The following is a 20,682-nucleotide window of genomic DNA, read 5'->3' as shown; positions in this document are numbered from 1 at the left end:
CTAACCATAAGAGCCTTTTTTTTTGCCCCAGGGCACATAATCAAGCTGAGCTGCTATTGTCAGAAAAAGGCTACTACTAGGTCAAATAAAAAACAATGTTAAACACACACACACACACACACACAAAAGCCTGATACCTGAGAACAAGGGTAGTGGTGAACAGCCCCTCAACACTGATCTTCCCCAGCAGCTGCTGATCTGAGTCATCAGGAGGACCTTAGCAGGAGTCTTCATACGTCGTGTCCTTGAGCTGGGTCTAGTCCAGTGGTCAGACCATAAAACCAATGTGGCTCAGACCACAGGCATTCCCATCGGCCAGCACACAGGAAGGTTTTTAGAAGAGGCCAAGGCTTATGCATGGAATGTCCATGTATCTTAGGACATGGCTAGGCTAGGCTTCTTGGACGGTAGGCCCCGGCTGAGGTAACAATCTCCATTAACACTATTCTACAAACCCTGAGAATCGAACATTCCCACACTTCTCAAGAGCTTTCTCACTCTCCCTCTGGATGTCCAATCTCTGGGCCACCTGGCACCATTTTTGGGAATCATGGAATATGAAAATAAAAATAAACCAACCTGTTATTTATTCATTGATTTTATAGTATGAACGGCCTTTATTGTTCGTAATGGGAAGTGAAGGGGAGGAGGGGACATGACGACTCTGGCTCCAAAGGCAGCTCCGAAGACTCTGTCGCTGTTCCCTCCTGCCAAAAACTTAACCAACCTTTTAAATTGTAATATAATATTTTTTAACAAAGATAGAACACTAAACGAAATAACAATGGGTCAGAAGGTATAAATGTACTCTGCCCTGCCATGTGAGATGACAGACTACAGGGACATCCAAAGTAGACGAGCTTCCTGGATCTGTGTCCAGTCACCTATGGTCCCATTGCACCGAATGGCCAGAAGGCCAGCTGTGGTCGGGGCTGAACCTTTGGGGAGCTGAGTTCCTACAAGTCAATACATTCCTGATCTGCCTGAGAAGGGCTGGTATGGCACATTCCACACCCCCAAAGTGTGGCTGGAATCCAGGAGCCGAGAACGTGGCTCCTCAAGGTGGCAGTCAGATGGCTCCCTCGTGACGCCAACCACATGAGGGAAAGCAAAGGTGTGTGGTCTCTGAAGCAACTTCCCTCCACAGGGCAGCTCTGATCCTGGGGTGGCAGTGTCCTTTCCTGGAGGCAGTAACTCTCACCGTAGGTAATAATCAATTGCAGCAGAGAAAGCAGCAAAACCTCCACAACCAATGACCCCGGCCTTTAAGCCAGCTGTAAAGCAAAGAGAAGTGACATTACCTGTGGTGACAGACACCGAGTCAGACTGCATTCAGAAGTGTGCCTTGCCGTAGATGCAGAGACACTGGTGTCAATATTCTCCTTCAACCAACCCATCAGATCTGTCAGACTTCCATGAAGCAGTGTCTACAATCTACTCCAGTGTGCTTTATCTAGTTGTACATCCAGCTTTTCTCATTCCAAAAAATTACAATTTTGATTTCCAGTTTCATGAAATAGCTCCTCGCAGGCAGGAAACTGGTTAAGAGAACCAGCCCTTGGAACCAAGTGAAAGCATATGGCCTGTTCCCCGGATTTGTTTATGAAATAAATTCCTGGGAAGGTGACCAAAGCAATCCTAGAGGGAGCTGAGCTTCTCAAAGTCCCTGACAAAGCTGAGCGATGGGAAGATCAAAGGAAAAGTTACTCTATAAATCACAAATGGCTGTCTGAGGAGCAGAAGCAGCTTTTAATGATAGCAAATCATCTTGCCTTTCAGAAAATGAGAAAATAGGCTTTTTGTTTTGGGCAAATCAGGGCACAGCAGATAGAGAGTGGCCCAGCAATGGACACTGGGAGGAGAGTCGTGTCACTGACACCCTACACCACCCCCTTCATGGGCACACCAACAGGGAGAAGTGCAGAGAACAGTTTTCTTTGTTGTTACAATTGATAACCTGACATTTCTAGAATACCTTTATCTGGCTTTCAATGGGTAGAAATCTAAGAATCCTCAACTGCAAAAACAACTACCGTGTAACTTATACATAATATTAAAACTGACAGTTGTACAGTATTAAAATGTCTTAACTGCTTGAGACAAAGTCCAGCAGGGACTTTGGATAAATGGGCTCTCCGGAGCTGAATGAGACTTAGCTGTACGTCTGTACTATCCTGCAGATCAACACAGTTCAGGAATTACTTACTGGGAGAAGTTCTCATGTGTTCAATGTGAGGGCAGTTTTGTTTCGTTTTGTTTTTTAGATTTTATTTGTTCATGAGACACAGAGAGAGAGGCAGAGGGAGAAGCAGACTCCCTGCGGGGAGCCGGAGGTAGAACTCGATCCCAGGACCCTAGAATCACACTCTGAGCCATCCAAGCATCCCATCTTTTTTCTAAAATGTAGATCTTTCTGTGGTTCTTACCATGGGTGATTTTGTCCCCTAGGGGAATTTGGCAATGTCTAAGAGATACTTTCAATAGTCATTGCTAACTGATACTTCTAGCTTCTAGTGGGTAGAGGCAAGGGATACTGCTAAACATCCTATAATGCATGGACTAGCCCCACTCTCCTCCCAGAAAAGATTTATCTGGTCCAAAATGCCAGCAGTGCCAAAGATGAAAACCCCTGATCTAGATATTAGAAGTTCCCAAAATTAAGTTAATGCAAAAGTAAATGTGTCTTACTTGTCAGAAGGGAAGAGTATCAAGTACCCACATATGCCTTGGGCTGTCCCTGGAACACTCATATGTTTGAAAATGTCAACTATAGCACGTTGTCCAAGGCCACAAAGAAAACCATGCAGGAGTTGTTTACTAACCTCTGAAACCAATGGCTCCTCCAGTGATGCAGCCACTAATGACACTGTTCTTCCAATCTGATTTTCCCCGGTACTGTGGGTGGAAAAGTGCAGTTTAGAGCCAAAGAAATAAGCCAGACAAGATGATTAAGGGAAAAAAACACAGTTTCTAGCTGGCTAATTTAGTCCCTCCCCCAAAGGAAACCTAATCCTTTTCACTTTCAAAAGTATAGTTCCTAAAATTTGAATGTGTTCATGGATACTTCCTGCAGGTGGTACCAGAGTGCTGAAACCAAGTGTACCATTTGAGAAGCAATCAAAATCTCTTCTCTGGTTCCCCAATAAGTCTCACGATTAAAATGATTAAGCAACTTCTAACAGACACATGAAAACATGCTCAATATCACTCATCACCAGGGAAATGCAAATCAAAACTAAATGAGCTAACGCCTCACATCTCTCAGAATGGCTAAAATCAACACAATAAACAACAGGTGTTGGGTGAGGATGTGGAGAAAGGGGAACCCCTTTCCACTGCTGGTGAGAATGCAAACTGATGCAGCCACTCTGGAAATCAGTATGAAGGTTCCTCAGAAAGTTAAAAATAGAACTCTTGGGGTGCCTGGCTGGCTCAGTCAGTGGAGCATGTGTCTCTTGAGCTCAGGGTTAGGAGTTCGAGCCCCACGCTGGGTATAGAGTAGTTAAAAATAAAATCTTAAAAAAAAGCTCTACTGTACAATCCAGCAGACTGCTAGGTATTTACCCAAAGAATACAAATACTACTTCAAAGGGAAACATGCACCCCGATATTTATAGCAGCATTATCTACAATAGCCAAATTATGAAAACAGCACAAGTGTCCATCTATTGACAAATGGGTAAAGATGTGATGTTTACACACACACACACACACACACACACACACTTGAATATTACTCAGCTATAAAAAGAATTTTGCCATTTGCAATGTCATGGATGGAGCTAGGGAGTATTATGCTAAGCAAAATAAGTCAGAGAAAAACAAATACCATATGATTTCACTCATGTGGAATTTAAGAAACAAAAACAAATAGGCAAAGGGAAAAAAAAAAGAGAGAAAAGGGCAAGCCAAGAAACAAACTCAACTACAGAAAACAAACCGATGGTGACCAGAAGGGGAGGGGGTGGGGGATGGGTGAAATAGGTGATAGGGATTAAGGAGCGCACTTGTGATGAGCACCAGGTGTTGTATGGAAGTGTGGAATCAGAGACACCTGGGTGGCTCAGCAGTTGGGCGTCTGCCTTTGGCTCAGGATGTGATCCCGCAGTCCCGGGATATCGGGATCAAGTTCCACATCGGGCTCCCTGCATGGAGCTTGCTTCTCCCTCTGCCTCTGTGTGTCTCTCATGAATAAATAAATAAAACCTTTAAAAAAAAAAAGGAAGTGAAAAAAATAAAAATAAAAAAATAAAAAAATTTAAAAAAAGGAAGTGTGGAATCACTATATTGTATGCCTGAGACTAATATTACACTGTATGTTAACTAGAATTTTACAAAATTTAAAAAATAAATCATTAACCAAATTCTAGCCTACAAAGAAACGTAAAAAACAACGCAAGCCCAAGTAAATGCAATAAATGCATAAAAAGTTTACATTCAGAACTATTCAATGAAAATTCAATCTAGCAAGTATCAGACATTTCTGCTCTGCTTTCTAATTAATAGCGCTCTTTAGAAGTCGTAAGATGGTACAAGTCTTTCTCAGAAGGCAGAGACACTTACAGATTCTACCAAACACTCGGTGCAAGAAAACATGGCGCCCACAATGGCAAAATTTTTGGCGTAAGACATTCCTCTCTGTCCCATGTCTTTCAGAACTTCTTTTGCTGTCGGCGTACGGTAAGGATCCTTAGGGTCAAAGCCCACATTGGTATCAATGCCAGCAGTGAACACTCCAAAGGCACCTCCCAAGACAAATCCTAAAAAGAAACACACAGATGAAGATGGCATGTTTTCTGGGTTACTATAATGAGGTCATACTCGAATTGCACATTTGGATGGCTACCAGCAAAGAGGACACCCCTACCTACCGCCCCCACTCCATCTTACCAAACTCTCCAGTTATCTGGTTGCACATCACACAAGCCATAAACTATCTTGTTGACATCTTCTTCTCTGTCTTCGATTTCTTCTTCTTTTCATTTTCTAACATTCCTCAAGATTCAATCTTTAACCTTCTGTTCTGTCTGTACTCATACATTCAACTCTCAACTTTGCAAATCACTCCCTTGACAATGGTGACATTCATAACTATCATTTAGTGAGTACCATGCGCCAATCACTCCGATGCTTTATAGTCACAGCTCCTTTTAGTCTTCACAATAGTCCCGTGAGGTAGATACTATTACCCTTTCCATTCTACAGCTGAATCGGCTGAGGCTCAGGGAGGTTAAGTAACTTTCCTAAGGTCACAAAGCTACCAAATAGCAACCATACACTGCTGTCCCCATCTTTCTGAGCCTGCTAGACACTTCCATATAGATGTCCTCTCATCACCTCAAGGTCAAAATATGTTTAATGAAGTCATGGGCACCTTCCCTCCAGACTTTCTTCCTTCTTTCCAGTCACTCCAGCTCCAAACCTGAAGGGCATTTCTGACCGGTTCTTTGCTTTCCCCTACAACCCCATGTTCACAGTTATCATCCTAGTCTAAGGCCTGTATCACTCCCACTCTAGAGCATTACAAAGACTTATTCATCATTTTAACAAATATGTAAGTGATGTATTAGGGTCGGACATAATGATGAACAAACACCAAGGCCAGGCTGCACTGCACCTCAGTTTTGCAAATTCCCTATGCCGTCTTCCCATCCACACTTTCTTTCTTCACCACACTCTATGCTGGGTCATCATGTGCATCAATTACCGCTCTAATGCCTAAAGACAAAAAAGCCCAAAGCCCCAACTCCACCTCCAACTTGAAAGGGCATTTCTCTTTACCCCCATTCTCTCAATCCTTCAAGATACAGCTGCAGTCTCACCTCTTGTAGCCTTCCCCAAACCATAAAAATACTGCTCTTTCTACTACATACCTGCACTCCCACTGTATTTGTTTCTTGTCTTTCATTCTCATGAGATTTCAACTCATCTGCAAATGTGGGCAACCTCTTTACAGGAGGGACACCATACACTCTCAAATCCTTTTTCAAAAGGTCTAAAAAAAAAAAAAGTGTGTGTGCGGGGGGGGGGGTCTTTCCCCCTTGTTTCCCACCATCTAATCACACTGTCCACACTGGCCTTTGTTTTCTTTTTCTTTAAGATTTTATTTATTTATTTGAGAGCGAGCTAGCGAGAGCGCACTAGCTGGGGGAGGGGCGGAGGGAGAGGGAGAGCAGACTCCCCGCTGAGCAGGGAGCCCAACGGCGGGGTGGATCCCAGGTCCCTGGAGTCATAACCCGAACTGATGGCAGATGCTTAACCTGCTGAACCACAGAGGTGCCCCTGTCCTTTGTTTTTCAAACAGGAAGCCAGCTCCTGCCGGGCCTTGGCAGTTGCTGCTCCCCCATGTTCCACTTAACTGCCTGGCTCCTTCCCAACATTCTTGTTTCTATATATATATATTAAAATGTGAGCTTCATGAGAACCTGGCTCTGGTCTCTAACCCTGTCCCTCCGCCCCTGAGCACGTGACGGTTACTTTTAACAACTCGTTGAAAGAATGCTTATTTAGGGACGCCGGGGTGGCTTAGAAGTAGAGCGTCTGCCTTTAGCTCAGGGCATGATCCCAGAGTTCTGGGATCGAGTCCCACATCGGGCTCCCTGCACGGAGTCTGCTTCTCCCTCTGCCTCTTTCTCTGTGTCTCTCATGAATAAATAAATAAAATATTTTAAAAAAAAATAAAGAATGCTTATTTAAAAGCGAACCAACGAATGAAGGCAGGCATTTTACAACCTTTAGGCCCCAACCCATATGGTACCGATTCTCTGACCCAATTTCCAGGGGCGAAAAATAACCTCAGGGCCTAGAAAGGGGTCACCCGAGCTCACGGATCCAGGCAGGGGTGCAGGCAGGAGCGAGGTCCACAGGCTCCTCGCCTCCCAGGCGCGTGGTCTTCTTGGCAGAGGACCCTGCTGCCGTGCAAGCCCTCAGCCTCCAACGGGCCCCCTAGTCTTGCCTCACCTCCCACGCAGGCCAGCGCCGCCTTGAAGGCGCAGCTTTCCATCGCCTTCTCGATCATCTTCTGTTCCTCACTCTTGATCGGGCTCGGGATCCCGCCCAGACTACTGGGCTCCAGCAGCCGGGGCTGACGCTTGTCGCCCACCAGGTACTGCAGAAGAAGGCTGTACTGCAGCGGGGCTTCGGCGGAACCCGCTGCCTCAGGCGCGGAGGCCCCCGCACTGGGGGTAGTCGCCACCATGACCGCAGATGCCCGAGAAACCCTGGCGTTCTTCTTCCCACAGCAGATTCCGCAAGCTTCACGTTAGGGCGCGCCTAGCCCCGGTGCCGCAACGGCAGATTCGCCACAACGAGCAAGTGCAAGAAACGACGCCAGCGAAGTCCGTTCGTGCCTCCGGCGAAAGAGATACCATGTTCCCCAAAAGCCCCTTGTCAATACCGAATCAGGCTTGTGCAGCATCCAAACGGCACTAACAAACAAGATTTAGAGTCACCAGAAAGCGCCCTCTTCCTCAGGGCGGCAGCGCGGGGGGTACCGCGATTTGTAGGCCAGGCATCTCCCAGGAGGCTCTGCGCGGGCGCGCGCCTCGGGGCCTCATCTGGAGCTCCCGACTGCGGGGAGGGGGCGGAGGAGCGCTCCCGCGAGGCTGCAGCGCGCCGGAGCCTCGCCAGGGGGCGCACGCACCGCGCCGCTGCCCTTCCAGCCTACTCCTTCCTCGCAGGGGTGGTGAGAGGTAAATGGTGGAAAGTGCTTTGTGAATAAACGTAAAAGCCTGGTATAAATGTATGCAATATATGTTTTATTTGACAATTAAACCCTTGCGGAGAGAGAAAGGGCCCAACAAATGAGTGAACTAATGAGCGAAGCTAGCTAAGTGTAAGAAAAGGAGGTGGAGAGGGCAAGGCTGGGGCCCCCACCCACGCTCCAGCCAGTTATTGTTGTCGGTGGAATTGGTGATGTGGGACTAGCATTGCCCTGGAAAGCCAGGTTTAGATTATGTGAAACCAATTAAAGTGCTCACCGGCTTGCAGACTCAGAACCTGAAGGTAAACTGCAAGGTAGTACTATGCATGAATCCAGAAAAACTTTTGCACTAGTTTTTATGTTAACTAAAATAGATTCCACACTATTGCATTGGTCCCGACTAGCAATGTATTTGAGTGTTTTAGCTAAGAGAAACCTTAATGGAAACAGGTGGTGAGCATAGCCAGTTGAGGTGGGCAGAGATACTTTTTTGGTACCCGAAGTTCTCAGTGCGTCCCAGCACAGCATATGCTTTGATGTGGGAAACAAAGCAGAAGAAAAATTGCTAAATTTTCTTACTCCCTACAGCCCAGTGACAAGACCTTGAAACAGGCAGAGTGACATTCCTCTAGGGACTCAATGCCTCCATGTTGATACTTTGTTAAGGGCAGAAGGGAATCTTAGCCCAACCCCAGGATCCTGTAAGTCTACTTTAACATTTAGAAATTCCTTTAGAAATTTTCTTTATCTCTAACCCCCCAAGATACATGTTGGCGATCATCCCCCAAGCATATGACCTAACAATATTCATCTGAAGGGGCTCATGACATTACTGTATCAGACAGTAGTAAATGGCCTTTTCCCAACAATAGCTACCCCATCAAGGTCCTGGAAACCCTGCTTCCAAAATTCCTTAGAGACTTAAGGTGTCCCTAAGCCCTCCCAACTTAAAGTATATGAACAGGCTGCTCCTCATGACCCCAGAGCAGCTCTTTCTGCCCACAGGTCCTGTCCCCGTGCTTTCATAAAATCACCTTTTTGCACCAAAGACATTTCAAGAATTCTTTCTCGACCCTTGGCTTTGAACCCTAATGTCTTTTCCTACCTCATGCTTCACCCTGATTCTGTTCCCACCAAGCCATTGAGTGGGCTAGTCTGAGGGTCCCAAGGGACTTCCCAGTTGTTGAATCTCTTATTTTAAGATTTATTTATTTACTTGAGAGACAGCATGCACGAGAACACAGAGGCACAGAGAGAGGGAGAAGCAGACTCCTCACTGAGCAAGGAGTCCAATGCAGGGCTCGATCTCAGCACCCTGAGATCATGATCTGAGCCGAAGGCAGACACTTAAATGACTGAGCCGCCAGGAGTCCCCTATTTGTTGAATCTAATTCAGGCCTGATTTTACTAGACTTCTGTACTGCATTTGACACTGTTGTCTCCCTTCTTGTCTGAAGTTTCTTCATATTTTTAGTGGAGCCCCTCTCTCCTAGTTCTGCTATGGCCTCTCCAGATGCTGCATCTCCTTTGCACGCACCTCTGCGTGGCCTTTTCTTGTTGGTCCTCTCAGGGCTTCATCCTTTACTGTCTTCCTCCGCAGCTCATTCTACCTGAGCAACTCATCTTCGTGGCTTCTACTCCACCTCAAATTGCATTAATGACTCTCAAATCTTCATCTTCAGCTTAGACCCTTCTCATAAACACAGGAACCAGACACTTCCCATAAGCACCTCTAACTCAACATGCCCTCGCAACCACCCTTTCCTTCCAGATGAATGAAGGGCCCAGAGCTCTGATTTATGCTGAAGTCTTTTTTTCTTTTTTAAGATTTTGTTTATTCATTTGATAGAGAGAGAGCACAAGTAGCAGAGCAAGAGGCAGAGGGAGAGGAAGAAGCAGGCTCCCCACTGAGCAGAGAGCCTGATAAGGGGCTCAATCCCAGGACCCTGGAATCATGACCTGAGCCAAAGGCAGATGCTTAACCAACTGAGCCACTCAGACGCCCCATGCCAAGATCTTCAGAGCTACAGTTGGATCTGAGAGAACCTGGGACAGCCACCCCACCCCCCCACCCTTGGCAAGTCCCAGGTAAGGTGGCCTTGGAAAACAAGGAATGGTCTAAATAATTAACCCATGGAACTACTTAGAGAGTAATAATCAATCCCCAAATGAAGGGTCTTCATTAGAGTTCAGGTGAGGTCCAGGTGAGCATGTGAAGAAATTCCATGTGGCCGAGGTACATGAATGAGGGAGCCTTTATGGAACATCCTTGGCCTGGATCATAGATGGAGAGAGAACAGTTACAGACACTGATCTGGTATCTCTCTCCACTCACCCAATTTCCTTCCATAGGTAGTTTTCTGATGGAAAACTTGAACCTCTCCAAGCATATTCTGAAAGTGAAAAGTGGTTTCCCATGTCTGTTTCCCAGGGCTGAACCTCTGCCAGTAGTCTGGGGACTCTATCTGGCCCTGGCATCATTGGGAATCCAGCAGCCTCGTGTTACAGTTTGGTTCCCCACGTCATATTGTCTGTCCCGATCACAAGGCAACAGGGAAGCATCTCAGTGGGCCAGAGAGAACAGGGAACAGTTAAAGAGGAAAATTTTTCTTTAATTTTTATTTATTCATGAGAGACACAGAGAAAGAGGCAGAGACATAGGCAGAGGAAGAAGCAGGCTCCCCATGGGGAGCCCAATGCGGGACTCAACCCCAGGACCCAGGGACCATGACCTGAGCCAAAGGCAGGTGCTAAACCACTGAGCCACCCAGGTGCCCAGTTAAAGAGGAATAAGTTATTTGGCAGCGACCGCAGCGCAGACCAGATCTCTCTCCTCTCTCCAGCTCACTCGTGCGCCTCGCTCCGCTTCCTCTGCAACCATGTCTGACAAACCCGATATGACTGAGATTGAGAAATTCGATAAGTCGAAATTGAAGAAGACAGAAATGCAAGAGAAAAATCCACTGCCTTCTAAAGAAACAATTGAACAGGAGAAGCAAGCAGGCGAATCATAATGAGGCGTGCGCCGCCAATATGCACTGTACATTCCACAAGCATTGCCTTCTTATTTTACTTCTTTTAGCTGTTTAACTTTGTAAGATGCAAAGCGGTTGGATCAAGTTTAAATGACTGTGCTGCTCCTTTTCACATCAAAGAATGGAGAACTACTGACAACGAAGGCTCCTGCCTTTCCCATCTGCCTGTCTGGCTGGCTGGCAGGGAAGGAAAAGAACTTGCATGTTGGTGAAGGAAGAAGCTGGGTGGGAGGACAGTGAGATCTAGAGTAAAAAACCAAGCTGGCCCAAGGTATCTTGCAGGCTGTTAAAATGCAATTTAATCAGGTGCCATTTTTTTGTTCAAATGATTTTAATTATTGGAATGCACAATTTTTTAATAAGCAAATAAAGTTTTAAAACGTGAAAAAAAAAAGAGGAATTAGTTTCACAGGGGAGGTGATAGAGTCAGAACAGTCTGAAGGGAGGACTCTCACTTGAAGGACGCCAGCTAGTAGATGCTCAACAGGAGGAGGGTCTGATCGTATCTCATCCCAGGTGTCCAGGAGCCCTTAGCTGGCCTGTAGTTCACTCAGCATGTCACTGGAGCCTGGAAGTAAAAGAAAGAGCATGAGTGGGATAGAATGAGAAGGTCCAAGTGGAGAAGTGTGCTGTGTCCACGTGGATTTGAATTGTATATGACTTTGGTAACAGAGAGTCGACTGAATAGTCCTGTCACCAGCAGGAGGTATCGCCACATAGATATTCTCATTAGCCAACTGATTCACTGTGGACAGTGGGTGCTGGACAAGTGACTGTATTTAAGGGCCCTTGGGGCCACCAGGTGGTGCAGTTGGTTAAGCATCCAACTCTTGATTTCAGCTCAGGTCATGATCTCAGGGCTGTGAGGTCAAGTCAGGCTCTGTTCTCAGTACAGTCTGCTTGAGATTCTCTCTCCCTCTGTCTCTACCCCCCCCCCCATGCATGCACTCACTCTCTGTCTCTAAAATATATAAAATAAATCTTAAAAAAATAAATTAAATAAAGGGCCTTCGTCCATGCCCTCCACAACCAGAGGGTAACTGGAGGCTAAGGATGGAAATGTGGTATCTGAAAAGTTCATGGAAGGAGAAGACACTAAGAAGTGGCAGTAGCTGGGCTGGAGCAGGAGCTGAAGTAGCCTGAGAAGGTGGCACTATCCACCAGCATCACCAGGATGGCTTTGTCTTCATGTGAGAACTGTGGGTTAGAGGGGAAATCCAAGAAGATTTAGGAATTAAGACTTGATAAAATGGGATCCCTGGGTGGCGCAGTGGTTTAGCGCCTCCTTTGCCCCAGGGCGCGATCCTGGAGACCCGGGATCGAGTCCCACGTCGGGCTCCCGGTGCATGGAGCCTGCTTCTCCCTCTGCCTGTGTCTCTGCCTCTCTCTCTCTGTGTGTGTGACTATCATAAATAAATAAAAATTTGGAAAAAAAAAAAGACTTGATAAAATCCTTGCACTGCCTGTCACATATGGTGGCATAAGGCAGGGTGTTGGTTTTAACATGGGGCCACCTGAAGCCCTGCACACCTGCTTGGCTAGAGTTGCTGGCTAGGAAGGAATGATGGGTCAGGCATCACATTTGGACAGAGGCTGCCCCTACCTGGGTATATGGCCATACCACTTGTCTCTCCCCAAAAGTCCTTCCTGGACAGCCCTACTTCCCTCCAAGATGCCTATACAGCATCTCTTAGATCAGCAGCAAGTGAGGCAAATAGCAGCCAGTTTTTCTGGGCTGAGGATTCAGGGTTAAAGTTGCCCACTCTTGTTGGTCCTCTAGATTTCTTTTCAGAAGCTTTGGCTGGTAAACTTGAATTGTCTAGAAGAAAGATATACCCCCTGGATCATTGTAAACCCTGGGATGTAAGGTAACTGTTCAAAATTTGAGAGGCACCTTGGGCATGCCAGTAGCCCATTGGAACAAACGTACTTATAAGCCAAGATCCTCGATCATTTGCCATATGCAGTCCTTCCTTCATCTTTGAAGGGACGGGCTTGGTAAATTGTCACCAGTGTCCCACAAACATTCTTTCACCTGGTTTAGCCTTTTCTTTCTAAAGACAATATCCATTCAAGTTACAAGAAAGCAAAGGATAAAAAAAACACAAAGTGTTTTGCAAAGTTCATACATTTTCCTCCAAATCCAAAGATACTTTGCTAGCTTGTTACTTGATGATATTTAATGTATATACTAAAACCTTTCAGCATCTCAAATAAAGTTGTGATTGAAAATCATTTAGGGGGCAGCCCGGGTGGCTCAGCAGTTTAGCACCTGCCTTCGGCCCAGGGCGTGATCCTGGAGTCCCAGGATTGGGTTCCACGTCAGGCTCCCTGCATGGAGCCTGCTTCTCCCTTTGCCTATGTCTCTGCCTCTGTGTATGTGTGTGTGTGTGTGTGTGTGTGTGTCTCATGAATAAATAAATAAAATCTTAAAAAAAAAGAAAAAGAAAAAGAAAATCATTTAGAGAGCCTGAGTGGCTCAGTGGTTGAGCTTCTGCCTTTGGCTCAGGGCATGATCCCAGATTCCAGGATCGAGTCCCATATCAGGCTCCCCGCAGGAAGCCTGCTTCTCCCTCGGCCTATGTCTCTGCTTCTCTCTTGTGTGTCTCTCACGAATAAAGAAATAAAATCTTAAAAAAAAAAAAAAAGATAGAAAATCATTTATATTGGAAGCGGTTTCTATGTACTCATTTGGATTTTCAAAAGGAAGTTAAGTCATCCAACTTCTTGGAAGTAGTGATTAAGTTGTGTCCCATGAGGAAGCTCCCTCTGCCATCCCTCTAAGAGAGGCAGGATAAGTTCTCTACTGTTCGGACTTTTGAAGTAAAAAAAAAAAGAACAAAATAAACCTTTCTAGAGGAGGGCTGAAAAAGCAGTGTAGCTAATTTGATTGTTAATAAATAATCACTGCTTTATTACTGAGGGCAGAAAGCTGGGAATTCTGAAAAACTTCCTCTACTGATCCTTATCTCTTGAGGGTTTTTTTTTAAATATATATTTTATTTATTCATGAGAGACAGAGACAGAGACACAGGCAGAGGGAGAAGCAGGCTCCACGTGGGGCTCGATCCCAGGTCTCCAGGACCACACCCTGAGCTGAAGGCGGCGCTGAACCGCTGAGCCACCCGGGCTGCCCATCTCTTGAGGTTTTAAAACTTCAAGATAACAGGCAAAAAGGAGCCAACTAATTAACCTCTGGCCTAGCAAAAAAGGAAGAAACCTCCTTTGATCTCTGACCAGAATTTTCTAAGCTACAGAGTAATTATTATCTTCATTGTGAGCAACAGAAACCAACCCTGGCCAGCTCCCACAAAAAGAGAGGGACTTATTAGAAGTATAATGGGGGAAAAAAAAAAAAGAAGTATAATGGGGTGGGGAGCCTGGCTGGCTCAGTCAATAGAGCACGTGACTCTTGATCTAGGGGTTGTGAGTTTGAGCCACACATCGGAGGGAAGGATAGAAATTACTTAAAATTTTTCTTAGAGGGGCAGCCCCAGTGGCTCAGTGGTTTATCACCACCTTCTGCCCAGGGCGTGATCCTGGAGACCTGGGATCGAGTCCCATCGGGCTCCCTGCATGGAGCCTACCTCTCCCTCTGCCTGTGTCTCTGCCTCTCTCTCTCTGTGTGTGTTTCATGCATAAATAAATAAAATCTTGAAAAAAAGGTTTTTTAGAGGACAAATTATTTATCTAAAAAAATAAAATAAAACAGCATTTATCTTAACTACTGAGTTTTTGACATCCCCTTAAATGTTGTGCCTTACTTGTCCCTCTCACCCAAGCCAGGGATTTCAGGAAGAATCTGTTATCAGCAATGGGGTCCTGGGGCGAGCTCCTACTTATTCACAAGTGCTGCCTCTCATAGGAATTTTTTAAACTGGTTATAAAGCATGACCATTATTTTAAATTATATACATTTACAATTAAATTCTATTAAAAATATGGGACACCTGGATGGCTCAGTCAGTTAAGCGTCTGCCTTCAGCTCAAGTCATGATCTCAGGGTCCTAGGATTGAGCTCTACATTGGGCTCCCAGCTCAGGAGGGAACCTGCTTCTCCCTCTCCCACTGCCCCTACCTCTGCTCATGCCTTCTCTCTCTCTCTCTCTCTCTCTCTCTCTCACACACACACAAATAAATAAATAAAATCTTTTTTAAAAATAAAGGTAATATATGTATATACTCAAAGCTCCTCACCTCCTAAATATATTTGTTGGGGAAGGACAGGGAGGATGCATGACTGCTGCTGCCCTGTGAACGGGATCCAGGCACTCAGAGAAGCCTCAGCCCCTCCCCTGTCTCTGGAATGTGAGTTCTGCGGGCCCTCCTCACGCACAACCTTGAATTAGTGAAGTGGCGCTGAGAACATCTGCACCCAGTAGATGTGACTGGACCCAGGTAAGGCCTCTATATCAACTTTTCAGATGTGGTGAGTGGGTGTGGAGAGCTACTGTCTCATAGCTCCCCAAGACAAGCCTCATTCCCTTGCTTATTAAACTTGCCCCCTACCCACCTGGAGTGATTTGTCTCCTCCTCCTGTCTCTCCCTGCCCTCTGCATGTGGGCCAGTTTCAGATCACAGCCGGGAAGCCCCGGGGGAGCCTGCAAACCAACGTTCCTATTTATGCTCTTGAGGCTATCGATCATATCTGTTTGATAGAAATGCCACGTAATGGTGTCCTGCTGGCCTGTCTTCTCAAGTTTGCGATCAGTGACTTCATGTTGGTAGCTGGAAGTTGGCCATGATGGGAATATTTACACCATAGGAATCAGTACATGCTGTAAGTTGGGGCTTTTTGTTGTTATTGTTCAACATCTACCAGCCTACCACTTGCTACAAGCAAGCTGTGGGAACTGAGAACACCTTCCCCTTTCTGAGGAAACCAGTTGGGGGGCAATAGGGCAAAAAGGTGAGGCATGAACTGCTAGAAATATGTAGGAAAGCCCTAGGAAATAGTGAATGTTCCTGACTGATAATTAGAAAGAGAGGGGTTCTGGGGCACCTGGTTGGCTCAGTCTGTAGAGCATGTGACTTCTGATCTCAGGGTCCTGAGTTTGAGCCCATGTTGGGTGTAGAGATTAATAATAATAAAAAAAGAGACAGAGGGGTTGTCATTTCTGTGAATGGAACACCATGTTTGATATCATTTTGGCTCCCTTATATGGACAAAATGTTGCCCAGGCGCTCTTCTTGATTTTGGCCTGGAGGTATTGCTGTAGCAGACACCTGGCTACCTGTACCAGGGACCCTCAGAGGATGTAGGTCAAAAGAAGATGAAAAGTGCCCCCAAGGAAACAGTGGCCATTCAGTTCAGAAGGATGCACAAGATGATTTTCATCAGGGGCGGTGAGAGGAGGCTGAGGATCCTGCATGGTCTTGGGTCCTGATGCCTTTTTCCTGGCTGAGGGAGAAACCTGGAGATCCTCCGGGTTGAGAAAGCTTTTCTCGGAGAGGCACAGCTGGTGTGATGCTTGGCTGGGGCCATGACACAGGCAGGGCAAGCGGAGTTCTATATTTTTCTGTCATAACATCCTCACAGCTAATCACCTGTCACTCAGGAGCACGATTTTCTTTGAGGATCATTGGCAGGAGGCTTCTGATCAGACAGCAGAATAAGAGCCAGGCATCAAATGGACCTGAGCCAGGTCCTCAGGCACGAGGACCTCATATGGACAAGAAGAGTTTGTCAGATTGGAAGCAGGTCCAGGACGCAGGATGCTAAGGCCAACCTGGTTTTAGGTTTACTAAAAGATTTTTTTTTTTAAGATTTTGTTTCTTTGACAGAGAGAGAGAGAGTACAAGCAGGGGGAGCTGCAGGCAGAGGGAGAGGGAGAAGCAGACTTCCCACTGAGCAGGGACCTCCAATGCAGGGTTGATCCTAGGGTCCTGAGATCATGAGCTGTGCTGAAAGTAGACGCTTGACCAACAGAGCCACTCAGGTGCCCCTCAACCTGGGTTTTTTTTTAAGATTTTATTTATTTATTCATAGACACACACAGAGAGAGGCAGAGACACAGGCAGAGGGAGAGGGAGAAGCAGTCTCCATGCAGGGAGCCCGATGTGGGACTCGATCCCAGGTCTCCAGGATCACACCCCAGGCTGCAGGCGGCGCCAAACCGCTGCACCACCAGGGCTGCCCTTCAACCTGGGTTTTAAATAAAAACTTCCATTCCTCCATCCCTACCCAGGAGAAGGGACTTTGGCCCACAATAGGCTCTCTGCGGCCTCAGGAGGCACCACCAGTGTGGGGTTGGCAGGAAGGGCTTTTCCTGTGAACTGGGAGCAGAAGCCCAGTAAGAGTCTCAGAAAGCACAGAAGAGCCTGGACCTACAGGGGAGCAGTTAGGGGGGGAAAAAAGTCAGATCCCAAATCAGGCTCCCTGAGGCCAGGGGAGCAGATCTGAGAGGCAGGCCAGAGAGCTCGCCTCAGGGTGTATGGCTTTTATTGTGCACCCACAGGTAGAAGTTTCTGTGGGGCTACCAGCTTTGGATGGATCTAAATGAGAACTTATTTTCCTCCACAAATCCACTCTTTCTGAGTTTCCCATCACAGAAACATGACTAGTTCCCTGCTCAGAATTCTTCTCTGTGCCAGAAGAAAAGTCTCAACCCAATATGTTGCTTTTACACCTTGTGTAAAGGCACATAGGCTTCAGGCCACATTCATGTCTCATTTGAACATCTCTGTTGCCAGTTGTCTGCTTTCCATATCTCTGTTGGATCTAGAAGTTATAGCTCGGCTCAGAATCATAATAATTTGTGACCTGTAGTGTTTGAGAGATGAGCTCGGACTTCTTTTTTTTTTTTTTTTTTAAGATTTTATTTATTTATTCATGAGACACACAGAGACAAAGGCAGAGACACAGGCAGAGGGAGAAGCAGGCTCCATGCTGGGAGCCCGATGCAGGACTCGATCCCAGGACTCCAGGATCACACCCTGGGCCAAAGGCAGACGCTCAACCACTGAGCCACCCAGGCGTCCCTGAGCTCGGACTTTTTGACTATGTGTCATTTCTTTTACTTGTGCCCTGTCCTCAGTGAAGGACAATGGTTAGAAAATATTTATTACTAGGATTTCTTAATTCCTTTTTGCCTCTTACTTAAAAAAGCCATGGTGAGAGCAAAGCTATGCTGTGCTGTTTCCAGTGACAGATCTTTAGACTGTAGCTTGATTCTGGTGGGTGGTCTTAACGTTCTGGAGCAGATTTCTCCCATGGCATAATTGTTTGGAGCTTTTACTTCCTCATCCATACCCAATAATCCAGATTTGCTTACTATCTCTTGGGCTGTTGCTTTGGCTTTGCTTACAAAAAGTGATTGGAGACTTGGCAAACAGTCTGGCAGTCTGGTGGATTGTTAGGACCTACTTCAGACTCGGTTAATGAATCATCCACTTTGGCTGTGTCTGCAATAGGGTCACAGTGATGCCAAGTTGTGATCCTGGTTTGATCTGAGAAGTATTGGAGGCAATGGAAATATGCATAATGTTTTTCCAGCACCTCACACTTCCAACTCAGAAAAGTGTTAGGAGGCTTCGGGACTAGAGGCTCTTTCTGCTCTGCTGAGGGATGATGTGAACAATAAAAAGAACAGTAATGATGACTTCCCAAAGTTACCTGTGAAGTTGGTGCCAGCAAGATAAGCACCACATTTCTGATTATAACCAATGAGGACGATGCCCTGCTTTCCTGTCCCTCATCATGACCCTCAACACATCTCCACTCAACTCTCTGTCTAGGAATTTACCTTATCAGTGGATCTGCAGAAAAGACCAACTTTTTAAAAAGGAGCAGATAATGGGGTGTGTGGGTGGCTCAGTCAGTTAAGCAACCGACTCTTGGCTTGGGCTCAGGTCTTGATCTCAGGGGTCGTGGGATCAAGCCCATGTGGGGCTCTGAGCTCAGCAGGGAGTCTGCTTGAGATACTCTCCCTCTGCTTCTCCCACCCGATTAGTGCCCGCACCCTCCCCCCAAAAAAGAAATAAATCTTTAAAAAAAAAAGGAACAGATAAAACACATATAAGATCTGTAATACAACATTAATCTACAGATAAAATCTTTTACAGGGAACTCTCAATTAAATGGAATGTACTTTTTGTTTGAATCTATCTTGATTTAAAATTTGTTGAATCAGGATGCCTGGGTGGCTCAGTGGTTGAGCATCTGTCTTTGGCTCACGGTGTGATCCCAGAGTTCCCGGATCGAGTCCCTCATTAGATTGAGTTCCACATTGGGCTCCTCACTGGGAGACTGCTTCTCCTCTGCCTCTCTCTCTGTGTCTCTCATGAATAGATAAATAAAAATCTTTTTTAAAAATAAATAAATACAAAATTTATTGAATTAATTATTTTTTTATTCATGAGAGAGAGAGAGAGACAGGCAGAGGGAGAAGCAGTCTCCATGCAGGGAGCCTGATGTGGGACTCGATCCTGGGTCTTCAGGATCACACCCTTGGCTGAAGGCAGCGCTAAACCGCTGAGCCACCGGGGCTGCCCCTGAACCAATTATTTTTTAAACTAAGTGGACTTGGAAGACTTTTATAATCAAAATGTTCATTTTGTAGTAACAGGCTTTTTTATAATGGAACTTGAATTTTTTGGTAGGACACCTTATTTTTTTCCTTTCATTCAGAGATGTCCTGATGTACTTTATTTTTTTTTTGTCCTGATGTACTTTAATATTTTTTCTCTACTTATAGTATCTTATCTTTTGAATAAACTCTTATTTGAAAATCCAAAAAGTATTTTATTCTTGGGCTAAAATACCTTCCATATTTTTCTCACATCTATTTCTAGTCCTTCAATTTCCTTCCTGAAGCAACCTGTTACTTCTTTTTTTTTAAATTATTTTATTTATTTATTCATGAGAGACACACAGAGAGACAGAGACACAAGCAGAGAAAGAAGCAGGCTCCATGCACGGAGCCCAACGTGGGACTCGATCCCAGGATTCCAGGATCACGCCCTGGGCTGAAGCCAGCGCTAAACCGCTGAGCTACCCGGGCTGCTCCCAGAGAAAGATTTTAATAATCAAGTGGATAGGATGACCCATTCTGTGGATAGTTAGGCCTCTTTCCACAATTACTTCTGCCATTGCCCAATGAGGTCATGAGCAAAGTGACCACAGGGGCAGGGATTGAGATTATGTGTGCTCAACAACATGAACTTCCACTCACCAAAGCTGAATTGGCTATAGCCACTGCTGAGTGCCAGATCTTCAATCAGCAGAGACCAACACCAAGCCTCTAGTATGACACCATGGCAGTCAATCAGCTACCTGGTGGCAGGTTGGTTCCTTTGGATTGTTTCCATCATGGAAGGGGCAATGTTTTATTGTTACTAGAATAGATACTTCCTCTGGACATGGATAGTTGGCAGTACCTCACAGGGTGGAGGAAGATTCTCTAGAAGGCTGTGTATGCCCTGAACTAGTGTCCAATAAATTCATGGGTCTGGGAATCAAGGGGGAGAAATGGTGTGTGGCACCACTAATTACTACCCCTAGTTGCCCACTAGCAAAAATTTTGCTTGTTGTTTGCCAAATTTTCTGCTCTCCTGGCTGAGGGGAGTCATAGTTCCCAAGAGAGGGATGCTTACACCAGTAACAACACAATGATTTCATGGCCCTGAAAGTTAAGACTGCTACCTAGCCACTTGGAGCTCCTCATACCTCTGAACCAGCAGGCAAAGAAGGGCTACTGTGCTGGCTGGGTGATTGATCCTGGCTATCAAGGAGAAATTGGACTCCTACTCCAGTGTAGAGGCAAGAAAGAGTGTGTCTGGGATATAGGAGGTCCCATCAGGCATGATTAAGGTCAATGGAAACTACAACGACCTAATCCAGGCGGGACTACTAATGGCCCAGACCCTTCAGGAATGAAGGTTGGAGTCACTTCACCAGGTAAAGAAACAAGACCAGCTGAGGAGCTTGCTTAAAACAAGGGAGAT

At 45.9% G+C, this 20,682-nt stretch overlaps 2 protein-coding genes across 2 annotated transcripts; one reads left to right on the top strand and one right to left on the bottom strand.

The window, feature by feature from the left end:
- Window positions 1–597: 597 nt before the first annotated feature.
- On the bottom strand, window positions 598–7,487 carry TIMM22 (translocase of inner mitochondrial membrane 22). Its single transcript, XM_041723791.1, has 4 exons — window positions 6,961–7,487; window positions 4,564–4,760; window positions 2,823–2,895; window positions 598–1,274 (listed from the first exon to the last, which is right to left on the bottom strand). The coding sequence occupies exons 1-4, from the start codon at window positions 7,196–7,198 to the stop codon at window positions 1,198–1,200; spliced, it is 585 nt and encodes a 194-aa protein (XP_041579725.1). The 5' UTR covers window positions 7,199–7,487; the 3' UTR covers window positions 598–1,197.
- A 3,079-nt stretch (window positions 7,488–10,566) lies between these two features.
- LOC121473603 (thymosin beta-4-like) lies at window positions 10,567–11,068 on the top strand. The gene has a single exon (XM_041726133.1). The coding sequence runs from the start codon at window positions 10,582–10,584 to the stop codon at window positions 10,714–10,716; it is 135 nt and encodes a 44-aa protein (XP_041582067.1). The 5' UTR covers window positions 10,567–10,581; the 3' UTR covers window positions 10,717–11,068.
- The last annotated feature ends 9,614 nt before the right edge of the window (window positions 11,069–20,682 follow it).

This window comes from Vulpes lagopus, chromosome 12 (genome assembly GCF_018345385.1).
Source record: "Vulpes lagopus strain Blue_001 chromosome 12, ASM1834538v1, whole genome shotgun sequence".
Classification (NCBI taxonomy): domain Eukaryota; kingdom Metazoa; phylum Chordata; class Mammalia; order Carnivora; family Canidae; genus Vulpes; species Vulpes lagopus.
The sequence above is the reverse complement of the archived record's forward strand: the minus strand, read 5'-3'. Positions and strand labels throughout refer to the sequence as shown.